At 35.2% G+C, this 15,374-nt stretch overlaps 1 protein-coding gene across 1 annotated transcript in view; it reads right to left on the bottom strand.

The window, feature by feature from the left end:
• Positions 1–7,795: 7,795 nt before the first annotated feature.
• Positions 7,796–15,374, bottom strand: part of LOC149807003 (uncharacterized) — a 42,287-nt gene continuing 34,708 nt past the window's right edge. Inside the window, exon 8 of the mRNA XM_089950114.1 lies at positions 7,796–13,901. Coding sequence (XP_089806240.1) covers positions 13,706–13,901 — 196 coding nt within the window. The 3' untranslated portion in view covers positions 7,796–13,705. The remainder of the gene's footprint in view (positions 13,902–15,374) is intronic.

Raw genomic sequence — 15,374 nt, 5'->3', positions numbered from 1 at the left:
TATGGGTGCGCTTATCAGTTATTATGTACTTTTGAGAGAGTGACGTATGTAAGGTGAAGTTGTTTGCATTTGAAACATGCACAGTGGAGAGAATGTTAGCGTATATCTATTCTACTTTGATGTAATGTGGCTGACATTTCTTTGGATACACTGGTCAACAGTGAAATCATTACTGACTTGAAAAGGCCCTAATCTGTAGTATTTTGGTGTGCCGAACACGAATATAACCGTGAAAAATTTGTATTGGCTCTCGTTTTGAAGATATTCATATACCTCATTTTCTATGTTTCACTGTGTAAATTTCTCCAGTAGGACTGCAGCAACATCCAGAATAATGATGTAACATTGCATAATACCATCATGCTCACATCATCCACAGTTGATTGCATCATTTTCTGATGCAATGCAATACTAATGCCATGCGGCTGCTTAAGTAAGTTGACGTCAGCAGTGTACTATACATGTGTAGGCCTATTATACTAATGCCAGGCGGCTGCTGAAGCTGACGTAAGCAGTGTACTATATAAAGCCCAATCAGATAGGTTTAGCATTTAAAATATTTTAGACGTTGTGCGAGACAGTTCAAGCTACTGTTACATAAAACTTATTATTTTATCCATTTACGTACAATAAAGAACAGTAATGCCTCGAAAGTGTGTTAATACCGCGGACAATTTTTGCTATATTTGTGGGGAAGTGACATTTGCCAACCAGAAGAAAAGTATCAATTCTCAAGTGAAGAAGGCATATCATCTTTACTTCGGATGCAAGGTTGGTGACCAAGACAAGCCTTGGGCTCCGCATATATGCTGTGCTACATGTACAACACAGCTTTCACAGTGGTTGAATTGCAAAAGGTCATCAATGCCGTTTGCAGTCCCAATGGTGTGGAGAGAGCCAAGCAACCACCTAAATGACTGTTACTTCTGCTTGGTTCCTCCTCTTTCCGGCGGAATAACGAAGCGAAAGAAGTCGAGAATAGTCTACCCAAACATTCCGTCTGCATTGAGACCAGTTCCACATGGTGAGGGACTTCCTATTCCAGAACCTACAGCAGAATATTCTCTTGATTCATCTGACGAAGACAAAGGTGAGTCGACCTGTTCTTCTCCTGGTCCATCAGCATGCAGTGATCCAGATTTTCACTGTGGTGCATCATCAACCCCACACAGAATAACACAGGAAGAACTAAATGACCTGATTCGTGATTTGGACTTATCAAAGAACAAGGCAGAATTGCTAGGATCAAGACTCCAACAATGGAATCTTCTAGAAGAAGATGTCACAATTACTGCATATCGAAAGCGCCACCAGCAATTGAAGCCTTTCTTCAGAAAGGAAAGTAATCTGATATTCTGTTCCGATATTGAGGGCCTCATGAATGCTTTAAAAATCACTCATGACCCACAAGAATGGAGACTATTTGTGGACTCTTCGAAACTGAGTCTCAAGGCTGTGCTTTTGCACAATGGAAACATTCTTCCATCTATTCCAGTAGCGTATGCTGTCCACATGAAAGAGACATACGATAACTTAAGGCAGCTACTGAATTCCATTGAGTATAACAAGTACAGCTGGCACCTCTGTGGTGATTTGAAGGTAGTTGCCCTTTTAATGGGACTGCAGCAAGGATATACAAAATACATGTGTTTCTTATGCGAGTGGGATAGCCGAGCAAGGGAAATGCACTACATGAGGAAGGAATGGACTCACAGGCAGAATGTAGCCATTGGAGAGAAGAATATCCAACACCCAGCTCTGGTTGAGGCTCAGAAAATCTTGCTACCACCCCTTCACATCAAACTAGGTTTGATGAAGAACTTCGTGAAAGCCATTGACCGGACTTTGCCAGCATTCCGATACCTGCATGAAAAATTCCCTCGACTCAGCGAAGCAAAGATTAAAGAGGGAGTTTTTGTGGGTCCTCAGATTCGAGAGCTTTTCAAAGATGACCGGTTCAACAACTTGCTGGAAGGTGACGCGAAACAAGCATGGAATGCTTTTCGCCTAGTTTCTACAAACTTCCTCGGAAATGTTAGGGCAGAAAACTATAAGGAACTAGTAGAAGACATGTTGATGAAGTATAAGAAACTTGGCTGCAATATGTCTCTAAAGATTCACTTCCTTCATTCCCATTTGGATTTCTTTCCTAGCAACTGTGGTATTGTTAGTGATGAACACGGCGAACGTTTTCATCAAGATATCGCAACAATGGAACAAAGATACCAGGGAAAATGGTCCACTACAATGCTGGCTGACTACTGCTGGACACTCCTCAGAGATGCTCCCGAACAGCTGTACAAGAGACAGGCGAAGAAATCTAAGATGTAGTCAATGACTTGATTTTTTATAGGTAGGCTATTACAGTTGACCTTTTACTATTGGAATGCATTTCGTTATGTAAACATTAATTTCTTGCAGATTACAAAAAAACTAGAGCCAATTTTGCAATTTGACTGTCATATTCGTGTTCAGCACATAAAAATTGATAAGAATTGACTAATTTTATTTCAGTAACATGACTTTTGTAAAAATTTGATGTCCAGTGATATTGTACTTAACGGAAATTGTACATAATCTAAGCACACTAACAACTAAAATGACTGCTCCCTTGTGCTACAAAAAAATCACCATGTCGTCTTTAGCACCTATTAAAATTGGGAAAATGAATTTTGCCAACTAGACAATACAAGCTTCTGAAAGTGCAATGGTTGAATTACCAAATATATAAAATGTAAAAAGAAAGTTATTGGCTCTATTTTTTACAATTTAAGGAAGTGAAAATGACCAGCTGGAGCTAGCATTTTCAAAGGGTGCACATCTGGAACAAGGCCAAGCTGTATACTCTATAAACCATATTACACCCATCAATCATGCACCAAAATAAAGGGAATTAACCAAAATAAAAAGAATTAAAGGTTCTTGGAATAATACCTAAGATATGCAATTGAAATAGCCAGTATAACCAGTGAAGAAACCTGGGGAAATTCTTTTTCTTTAAAATTCTAACCCTATGCAAAATACGAAACATCACCATGCTAAAAAAAAAAAAAAACTAGATAGCGATGTTATGGTCATCTTTGAACTCAAAAGACAAAGAGCACAGGTCTTGCGCACAAAAAATCAATGGCTTTGCTTTTTTTTTAGTAATGTCTCTTGCAAAAATCAAATGACAGTGTTGCCACTTGGAAAGTGTTAAGAATCACATATGTACAAGCTCTTCAATAATGTGAGCATATTCATGTATGTCATTACTTACTAGAGTATTTTTGCACAGAATTTATGCATTTTATTTAATACTGTCCATATTCTTTTTATACGATAAAAAAATTATCGACTCTTTTTTTCACAATTTACCTCTGAAGTCAAGAAAGTGAAAATGACCAATTGGAGCTAAAAGTATGACTATACATCCCCGTTTGTTTGTACCCCACCCATACCGATTTCAAAAACGAAAACATTTAATGTGATAAAAAGTGCACATAACAAAGTGAATTGAATCATTGATTTAAAATTTCTAACCTGTGGCCAGAATGGCACTAATACTGGCATCCACTGCACCTTTCATGCTTAACAGAATTTCATACTAACACGGCGCTATATTACGTACACTATGGGCTACTTTATTTCCATCAGACAACATATTGATGTATTTCATCCTATTCGGTAACTGCCGGATAATTCCATAAATTACCATACCGTTGAGAGTTTGGAATCATATCCTTTTGCAGACATGAACATAGAAATCAAACTGCTTGTTAAATCCACGTGAAAAACAAATTTGTTGTCATTCTTTTCTTTGCTTGATTCGACATTGTAAATATCGACATATGTACATTCTGTGGTCAAGCACACACCCTTTGCTGAAAATGGACTTGTCCAGAAACTGGAAATGGATCTCAAGCATGTCCATCTATTATATTGAAAACTTCCGTTAAACATGAAACATGCAGATGATGACGGTGTTAAGTATCACGGTACCAAATGTTTTTCCATATACCACAATGCTAATGTTTTGTGAAATAAATATGCTTTCTATCCTACCTCAGCATGCATGTCACACACTGTCATAGAGAACAATGCTAGATTGTCAATTTGACAAGGACAAAACCAAGTCCTCCATTGCATATAAGAGAGATAACTCTGCTAGAACTAAACAGGGGTAAGAGTTATATAGCCACAACAGACAGTTTCAACCATGTGTACCACATTTTAAAAAAATAATAAAAAAATACAAACTATGATCTAGATATGAATTAGCATAATCTCACATGTTGCTAAGAGGCACAACTTTTTTTAAGCCTAACAGAAAGTACAACTCATACATAATGCACCAATCACAGTTAGTTTTGTTCTTTATTTCTGAATGCAATGTTCCCTACACCATTATACCTGTTTGGGCCACTCTACTCACAGTTGTTAGAAATTAAAACTCAATGAATAAATTGACTAAGTTCCTTGCATTTTGTTTTATCACATTACAGGTTTCTATTATTGAAATCATTAGGGGTTACAAACAAACAGGTTGCTATAGTCAGACTAAAGCAGTTTTTTGAAAGGTGCACATCTGAAGTAAGGCCAAGCTGTATACTCTATAACCCATATTACACCCATTAAATCAATCACCAACATAAAGGGAATTAAAGGTTCTTGGAACAATACCTAAGATATACACAGTCTTTTTTAAAAAGCCAGTATAACCAGTGAAGAAACCCAGGGGATTCTTTTTCTTAAAAATTCTAACCCTATGCAAAATATGAAACTGTAGAACACCACCTTAATACAAATATGAACATTTATGCAATTATTTTTCTTCTTTTCATATCATTATGATGTTCTGAACAAAATGGTACATTAACATTGATTTTATCCATGAAAATAATCTAATTATGCTTATTTTGCTCTTGCTTACATAATATGCCTTGAGGCAGTATTGTGTGAATAGTGACCTTAATTATGGGGAAATTATTTGTCTTAGAATATAGGAATGAAGTCAACTTAAATTTAAAACTGTTACATTCAGTAAAAGAAACATATAGTGAAATGTTTCTTTTCATCTATTTGCAATGAAATTAAACAATAAATGATGACCAAGCAAATCACTTCCTTGTTAAACAATACGCAAATAGTTTAACTTTTGACCTCCAACCTTCACGAACTGCTTCTGTTCTATCCCTTTTCAAACTGTAAAGTTTATTGGTGACATCTCTGGAATAATTCTGGCAAGTTTCATGTTCCTGTCTTTCAGCATAACATTGGTAGCTATGTTGACAAAATGTAATGTGCATTTTTAATGTAGCTGACATTTCTTTGGATATTATACTTATGGAAATTGTACATAATCTAAGTACACTGCTAACTAAAATGACTGCTCCCTTGTGCTAAAAAACCCCACCCTGAATTGGTCTAAATTTCACCATCTTTAGCACGTATTAAAATTGGGAATATGAATTTTTCCCAACTAGAGAATACCAGCTTCTGAAAGTGCAATGGATGAATTACCAAATATATAAAATGTACAAAAAAAGTTATTGGCTCTATTTTTTTACAATTTACCTCTTAAGTCCAGAAAGTGAAAATAACCAACTGGAGCTTGCAGTTTTTTGAAAGGTGCACATTTGGAATAAGGCCAAGCTGTACACTCTATAACCAATATTACACCCATCAATCATACACCAAAATAAAGGGAATTAAAGTTCTTGGAACAATACCCAAGATATACAAGGTCTTTTTTAAATAGCTAGTATAACCAGTGAAGAAATCCGGGGAAATTCTTTCTTTAAAATTCTAACCCAAAATATGAAACTGTACAGCACCACCTATAGTATATTCAGCTAACTGATCATGTCATTAAGACACTTAAAAGCAAACTCTCCAAGATGATATCATGCGTTTAAATAACATCTTCTTGTTTCTTTCACCCGGTTCTGGTGTTTTTTTTTGTTTTTGAACGTGGTGCATTTTGCTTCAAGACACTATGCGGTATATTTTGACGTAATTGTTTTGGTTTTTTGGTGTAAAGTAAATAAAATGTTCTTGTGGAAGGCAACCAGAAGATAAAACTCCCTCCCCAGTTCTCTCTGTATAGAGGTTGGGCTTGATTATTTGACATGGGCAATACACCAATATCCAACTTTGAATGTTCAGTAAAGTTTAATAATATGCTTTTCAGATTTTAGAAATCATACTGTATTTGGTTTGGAAACAATGTTTAATGAAAAGTTCATTTGGAAAGTTGCAAGTCTCTGTTTTATAACATCTCATGGCACTTTTGTTAAATCACCCATAGACGCATTTTTGTCATTCTCTGTCATCAAATCGCAGATAAAGTTGCCAATAATAAACCAGACAGCAACACATAAAAGTAAAAACAAAATGCTTCTTACATAATCCCTAGGAAAAGTCATAATAGTATCAATTTTATTGTGGCAGCCTCACAGGATATTTGGTATTAGTAAATGACAATAAATACATCTATTCTTCTTCCAAAAATGTGCAGGGTTCCTCTGGAACATATTCGTAAAGTCAAATAATAACAGTTTGAAAGTTTGAAACATATATGTTATAACTGAAGGACACAAGATTTTATTTTAACTGAAAAGCCATTAACAATGTTAAGCTCTAACATTTTCATGGACTGAATGGACTTCAACATCAATGATGAAGACATTTTCAAGCGGGCCAACATGGTGGATATGTTGGATGTCGTTGAGAATCAATAAATCATAAGGACGAAAGTCTGTGTCAGATTTCATTTCATGAACCTCCAATAGTTTTAGGTGGAGTAGCAACAATAACTGTATCACAGACACCATTAAATGTGCAATCACATAAGCCCTTCAGGCTTTTGATGAGTAGAGCTGACAACAAATTTCAAGGAATTATAAGACTCACCAGCACCCCTGCCTGATATAAATACATATTTTCACCTTTAAATGACTTCGACCTTGTCTGTAGGTCAGAGTAAGTGTAGGAGTCCATGCATATAAAAGGACAATTTTTACTGATTAGAAGTATAATAGGAATCCATTCTAGGGTTCAGGACTTATGACCATGCAAAATGCATTAAACTAAAAGTCAAGAATTTCAAATGAAATGGACCTTGACCCCTCAACAATATTTGTTCAGAAATCCACAGGTGTAGTCATCTGGGAGGGACTATATGTTATTACCATATTACCAACAGCATCAACAGAGAGATTTTCTGCTGGCAATCCTCCAAGTAGTTTAGGAGGAGTGGCAATGCTAATAGACACAAGGATGACTGACAACAGACCAGACCAGACCAGACCTTAAGCTCTTCTGATCCCTGACCAGTAGAGATAACAAGCTACTAGAATTAAAGTCATTCAAGCCTTAACACATTGCACTTAACTGTAACTTATTTTTGACAGGACAGAGTTACACTTCTTGAGATGGATCCACAAAGTATAAGGAATCAGATTTCATAGTACCCAAGATATCAAGGTTCTATCAACTGACAGCTAATGTACAGAAGTCAGTTTAGCATGGTACAAAATGGATTACTTACAATTTGTCGAGTTTTGCTATTGGAGAGGAATTAACTTGCAAAGTTTGATCAATTTATATAAAATATGGTAAAAGATACAGAAGGTGTACAAAAAAGAAACGTGAAAAAAGAAAAGTCACTCAAGTGTAAACACTGGTTACAGTGACCAGGCGTGTGTTTGACTTACAGTGCAGGCAGATGGAAAAGGTACTTACTATGGGGTTACAACTATTTTTGTGTGTGAGCTTCTATATTAATAAGGTAAAAAAGGAAAACAAACAAGCATTCTTGGTTGCATCATGACTTTAATCATTTACAGCATTCTATACACACTGTATATACTCGCTTATTAGACAAGTCCAACTGCAAGCTGCACAGACCCAGATCTGCCATCACAAAATGTGACATAAATTCTGGGTTTGTGCAGTTTGTTAGGAGTAATCATGAGAACAAACAGCACAGACCCAGACCTGCAAGTGCATTATGCTAAGAGATCAGGATCGTTGTTATTTGCAGTTTGACTTATAAGAGAGTATATGCGGTACATAAATATCTGTGCCTAACTGCACATACATGATTTACGGATAATTCTCATGAGGTAGTAATTATTGCTTGTATTTTCTTTTACACAGAAGACAAACCAACATGATCTAATGCACTATCTAAAAACATGGTTCTAATCAGCACACTCATAATACATAGAGATAAATAGTTCATGGACTTAAATCTTGGGTAATTATGTAATGTATATACTTGCATGTATGTCAAGTCCAACTACAAACATCATACATCCTGATCTACCATCACATAATCCACCAGACAATAAGGTTATATTTTGTTTGTTCTACTGATTACTCTTAAAGAAATATATTAACTCAGATCTGGCACCACATTATACAATGGCAGATCTGGGTCCATGCAGTTTTGAAGTTGGACTTGGCTTACAAGCGAGGATTTTAAGTAAATGACAGCTATTTAGTTATGCTACTATCAATTGCACTTAACTCACAAGTCTGAATACTCAAACAGAAAACAGAGGTAGTTAAGTACTCAAGTCAAATGTTCCCAAAATTAAAGATACAAAATACAAAGAATTAGTAAAGACAACAAAATACTCCATGATCCTGCATGGAACGTTAATCATACAACTGTCTCTGTGAAGACAAAAGCATACATCTTAAGGCCCAAAATATCTGTGAAAAAAACTTAGGTTATTATTTTAAACTAAAGTTAACTGTAAGTAATAAACTGTAAAACTTTATTAGTGCATAAAAAACCCACCTTACTACCCTATGTATGAAAAGATGCTAATTTTTCCAGTAAAATGTTTCTTTGTGAATATTTACTGAGTTTAGATTCCTTTTATTGTACCAAGGATTGAGACAGTTGAGAGGTAACAGGTACTAGGCTTGGCATCAAAAATGTAGAGTGCACAAGGCATATGTGGTCTGTCTCCCTGACCACCTGTATACACCAGGTTTCAGGTCTTTGTCCCATAATATCCCTTGAAGGAAGGCCTAGGTCAGTGGAAATGGAAATAGGCCATGTTAGTAGGAAGGATGTTGTCAGAGTCATGATGATGAATAAACCCGTTGTAGCTCTGCAACTGCCTCTTATTATTGAAAACAAAGTCAATGCTGAACTTTGCCTTATAATGCTATGTGGAAAATAGCAGATTAATTTAATAAAGTTATGAAGCATCCAGATAAAAACCAAATCAATTTACCATAATACCTGTGAAAAACTCAAGGATGACCCATACTGGTAAATGCAATGAAGCATGATGGCCGGACACTAAATGTATTAGCAGAGAAAACTCACCTGTATGTAGCCAGTTGTTGTGGAATTGTACATATCTTAAGAGTTTTCTACAAGTCTCAAGGACTTGCATGTTAACAGTAATTAAAAGTTCTCCCTTAACTAATTTGTAAATTCGCACAGGCTACCCGTGCAGGTACCTAAGTACAATTAAATGTCTAAAGATGACAAAACATACAACCCAAACTTACTTGTGAAGTAACATAGGCTACCTGTGCAAGTACCCAAGTACGATTAAATGTGTAAAGATGACAAAGAGTGGTAAAACTGGAAAGGCATAACTTTGTTAACACAGAAAGACAGAAAAGTTGGAAATATAGATATACTTTCTTTGTAAGCAAGAACTTCAACTTGTATCATCATTTATACTAGCTTTTGTGAGGTATCTCATGCTGAGAGCATGCCTCTGAATACAAGTGAAAGTAGTAACTAAGATATTCATGTGTTTTGCCACCAATCCCTATATCATGGGGAGATCACTCTGCCTGACTGACACCTAGTTGGACAGATAGCAGCTCTTTTTAGCTAAATGTTTGTTCTGGGAGGGCAGGATTAGCAAGGCAGTATAGTTCTCCTCAGGTATTACGATTGGGAAACATATTTTAAGAAGAAATATATGCAACAGTATTTTTACATAATATTTTATTTTTAAAAAGTTAGACTTCTACTATAATTAATCTGCATAGAAATGTCCATAGCTGTGAGAGTGGTAGTCTCTAATGCATTAATATGTCATTTTAGGGTATTGTAATTTAGTGTGAACAAGTACTGTAGTTTGGTATGTATAATGCACACTGTTTATAAGTATTATAATTTGGTGTGTATAATTTACAGTGTTTGTAAGAACTGTAATTTGGTATGCATGATCTACACTGTATGTAAGTAGTGTAATTTGATATGTATAATTAACATTGTTTATAAGTACTGCAATTTGGTATGTTGTTGTTGTAGGGTTTAATGCCATTTTTCAGAACAAGATAGGTTATACATGGCAGCCAGTATTAACGGTGGAGGAAGAACTCAGGGAACACCCCTGAAAGAACCACCAACCCACCAGAAGCTACTGGCAAGCTTTCTCACATACCCACACTGGCCAAAATCTGAGACTTGAACCCACGTCAATAGAGGTGAGATGGCAGTGATCTGTAACAGTGACAGCTTAGACCACTTGGCCAATCAGGGCCCCCCGTAATTTGGTATGTATAATGCACACTTATTATACCTATTTTTCTGCTGTTCACAAGTGGTGCCAATTTTATGGTTGAATAAAACAAAATTATTTTTTGTTCTTTTCCCAGGATGATCTAAAGCTTCCCCCATACATCACATTTGCCCCTTAATATTAAATTCATTGAACTGTAACACTGTTTATTAACTTTATTTAAGAAATAAACATTATTGCTCACAAACCTCAACAGTCCTGTTCTTGATATATCATGTTATTAAACTCGTTTCATTTCACATCTTTGAATTATTTTGTTATGTGACCCACCAGAAAATACATAAGACTGGTAACTTGTTCGTCTACTATGTTGCAAATACTTTTAAGCCGTTAAATGGTAGCATTTATTCATATCAGAAACTAAAGTATAACACTTGCAACTGATTAATTTTACCTTCAAAAATAAACTTGGTCCATTTGTTCATTTTTTATCTTAAATCACAGTATACGATACTTCTTTGTGACAATACAATGATAAATGCTTCACTGACTCAGCATGGAGTCTTCAGTATAACCTTAAGCTTTGATTTGCTAAATATACTTACAATACAGTATCTTCATCTGAAAAAAACTTGATCCTTTATTTTTTTTATTTCTTATTTTAAATCACATTATTTGACACTTCTTTATGACAATACAATGGTCCAGCCTTCATCGACTCACTGTGGTATTTTCCAGTGTATTATGTAATTAAAACACAATTATGAGGCATTGTCTACATACAAATACCTGACCTCAACTTTTATATAGCATCTTGTATTTGTCATTGAATCTAAACAAATACAGGCAGACAGAGGACCAACAGAGGCTGTATTTAGAGAGACAAAATATTGACATGGGCTGTTTAGGAAATTCCTTCCCTAAGAGAGACATAAAAAACCCATAATAGTTGTGTACAAGTATTAAACCAGAGATAAAAGAAACAGTCAAGCACCTTTTGCCGTAAATTAATCTCATGTTCTGTAAAAAATAACAACCTGTGCACAATCCAAAATAGCAGATTTTTGTTTCATGATAAAAACAGCATGAAATCATCAAGATTTTGAAACAATATAATACATGGGAACTATGTTCTGGGTCAAAAACTGGGGTATGTATTTTATATACACACCATAATAGGAATTCAACACAAGACCATTTCTTCCTTTTAACTGTGGAGTGGTGAAACAACCAATGATATTCAGCAATTTTTGAATTAACATCTGTAGTACATCTATTGGTTGCCAGTTTGGCACCATTTTCATTTATGACAAAACAGACATCATTAGAAGTCTTTTGCTGAAAACCCCACATCTTAAAATAACATCCATTCTATAACATTAGTGACAACAAGATTTTTAAGATAAATTGTTGTGGCAGCTATGCTGGTTGTACAACCAGACCATTTTCATTTAGAACTTGCATAAAACCCTATCATAATGATCATCCAGTAAGGTGGAACAATGAAAACAAGGCTTTTAACCTAGTTGTCATGACAAACATATTGGATGTATGATTGACACCTTTTCATTTAGGACCAGCTAGGCATCGTAAGTCTTTTTGTGTAATCCTTAGGTCAATATAGCCATCCATTTAAGAGGAGCAGATATTACAATATTTTCAAGATATTATTTTCCATTCAAGAGAAGTAGCAATAACATTTTCAAGATGGCTACTGTGGCAGTCATACTGGATGTCAGATTGGCACCATTTTCATTCAAGACTAAATGGACATCATAAGAAATCTTTTGGAGAAATCCCACATCAATATAACTTTCTCTTAAAGCAGAGTTATAAGATTTTGAGGATGGCTGCCATGGGGGCTAAAGTGTATGTCAGATCAGTGACCATTTTATTTAGGACAACTAGACATTATTTTAGTGAAAACCCCATATTGATATGACCTTTCATGCAGAAGTAACAATAACAAGAGTTTCAAGAAGGTTGCCATGTCAACCATATTGGACATCAGATTGGCAACATTTTCATTAAAGACAAACTAGACATCATGAGAAAATTTTTAGTGAAAATCCCATGCTGATATGACCATCCAGTTGGAGAAGTTAAGATAAGATTTTCAAGATGACCTCTGTAGTGGCCACATTGCATGTCTGAGCAGCACCATTTTCCTTTAGGACCATGTATACCATGGGATGAATTTGTATGTAAAATTTCATGGTCATCATCGTCAATGTAGTTCAAGAAGAGTAGTGAAAACAAACTTGTGTGAACGGACAGATGGAAGACCGACAACATACCATCTCAGAAGCACTTCTTGTCTTTGACCAGTAGAGCTAAAAACTAGCAGAAAAAAGCAATATTACATTGAGTTCTTACAACACAAAATCTGTTTCAATTAAATAAAATGAATGACAAGTCCTTATTCTATGATAATTAAATGAGCTTCATGACTTGATCCTCCTGAAGGGTTCTCAAAATATTTACCTTAAATTGCTTTCCCTATTTCTATAAAAAAAAAATGTGAATTTCCACTTTTCAAATGATCAACTAAGTGCCCAAAAAAACTAGGTCTCCTGGTCTTCTAGCACTTCTTACAAGGTGGTTACAAAAGATAAGACATTTAAAATCTGTTGAAACATTTGTATACTACATATAGTTAAAGTATTCATTAAAAAGATTTCAGAACATATAGTTAAAGTATTCATTAAAAAGATTTCAGAAAACAGTTACTATCGATATACTTTTGAAATCACTGCAAGCTATCTTATTTCATCATTGTGAAAGAAATGTGCATGTAAAATCTTGCAGTTTTCCCAGCTGGATTTGTACTTTGAGACAACATCAATTTATTATCACTACATATTATATAAATGAACATGCCTTTGAGTATACGCAAAATTTATTGCAGATTCTATGATAAAATCCTTGAAAAAGTCAATAACAATGCTATGGAATTTAATGCCAAAAAAAGGATGGCAAGCACCTTTCTTCAGAGGGAGATAAATTATCTGACTGGAACTCAGTACTATCCACTGTAATGTAACCTGGACAGGATAACTGGATACGCATTCATCTTCAAGTTACTGTATCAGTATCCTCACTACGTTTGCAGATCACCAAGAGACAAAAAAAGTCAATATCATTTGAGGTATATCGTGAGTAATTTGTCAGCAGAAAATAATATGCCATCTATGTTTTATCATCATGGTCTAATATCAACCTACAGTAACAAACACAATCACCAGCTGCATGAAGTAAAGAGGTATAAGTTCCCATGATGCCATCTCAAAGAAACAATAACTGGCCCCGTTGCTTGTATACCCATGCTGTATGAACGAGATAAAATTTGGAGTTGTCCATTCCACTGGACCATGTAGATCTGTGTCTGCTATCTGCTGCATCAGACTAGGCCTGAATGAAAGATGAGAAGGAAAAATAAACTTTCATATTTAAAACATACCAAAATACTGTCATACTATTTTGTAAAAGTAATGAGCACCTTCAAACAACTGATCATCAGTGTTTATTCAAAACCTTATGGACAATGCATATAGATATAAAATGAAGATACACATATAAATCATACTCAATGTATGGTATAGCCTGTAAGAATTTAGAGCACTTGTAAAAAAATATTAAAGAAACTATTGGCTGTAATTTTATAAATTTTACTTCTGGAATAAATTTTTTAAAATTTACCACAAATGAATATATGGAGATAGTAGATATGCTCAAAGAACCCAGTATGGCAAAATAGATCTGTTTTTAAGTGCCGCTATTATCAGTGGATGCAGTGCAAAAGCAACCCCTAACTACAATTTGGTAAGCATAGCAATGCAGATGGACCTATGGCTACAATTTGATGAACAGTACAATGCAATGGGACCCATTAGCCACTAGCTATAATTTGAGAAATAGGGCAATGCAAAGGTACCCAACAGCTACAATCTGATGAACAGGGAAATGCAGAGAGACCTATGGCTACAATTTGATGAACAGGGAAATGCAGAGGGACCTATGGCTACAATTTGATGAGCAGGGCAATGTAAAAGGACTTATGGCAACAATTTAATCAACAGTGTCTTCAGCAAGGAACTTTGTAGAAACAATATGGGGGTGGGGGTGAGTGTATTCAACAATTATGTGTGAGAACTAAATGATCTAAAATAATGGCAAACTAGTGTATCCAAAAATAATGTGTCAGAACTCTACAAACTTATTTAATATATTAACAATCAAACTCGTGCAATATTTAATCATTTCAAACAGCACATCAAATATTTGCCTGAAACCCTAGATGATCCTGTGCAAACCAGCTAGGTTGCCATGAATCTCAATCTGATCTCCACTGTCCTATGTGAAGATCTGACAGCAAATGCTAATTAGTCATGTTCTGGCAACCTACATTACTGGTGACAAGATTTTCAAGATGGACACTGTGGTGGCTATAAGGGACATTAGATTGGTGCCATTTTCATTCATGACCAAAAAGATATCATAAGAAATCTTCTGGTGACAACCCCATGGCAATATTACTTCAATTGAGAAGTAGTAGTGATAACAAGATTTTAAAGTTATCGACTGTGGTGGCCATACTGGAGAAAAAATTGGCACCATTTTAATTTATCAACAACTAGACACCATAAGAAGTGTTCTGGTGAAAAACCCAAAGTCAGTATGACTTCCCATTCAGGAGGTGTAGCCATAACAAGATTTTTAAGATGGCCACTGTAGTGGCCATACTGGATAAAAGATTGGCAACATTTTCATTTAGGACAAACTAGACATTATAAGAAGTACTGACTTGTTAATGTAGCCAAGTACTGACTTATTAATGTAGCCAAGTACTGACTTATTAATGTAACCAAGTACTGAATTCTTAAT

Source organism: Sinohyriopsis cumingii, chromosome 1 (genome assembly GCF_028554795.1).
Source record: "Sinohyriopsis cumingii isolate HCF-2022 chromosome 1, ASM2855479v2, whole genome shotgun sequence".
Lineage (NCBI taxonomy): Eukaryota > Metazoa > Mollusca > Bivalvia > Unionida > Unionidae > Sinohyriopsis > Sinohyriopsis cumingii.
Note: the sequence above shows the minus strand (reverse complement) of the source record. Positions and strands in the feature narration are given on the sequence as shown.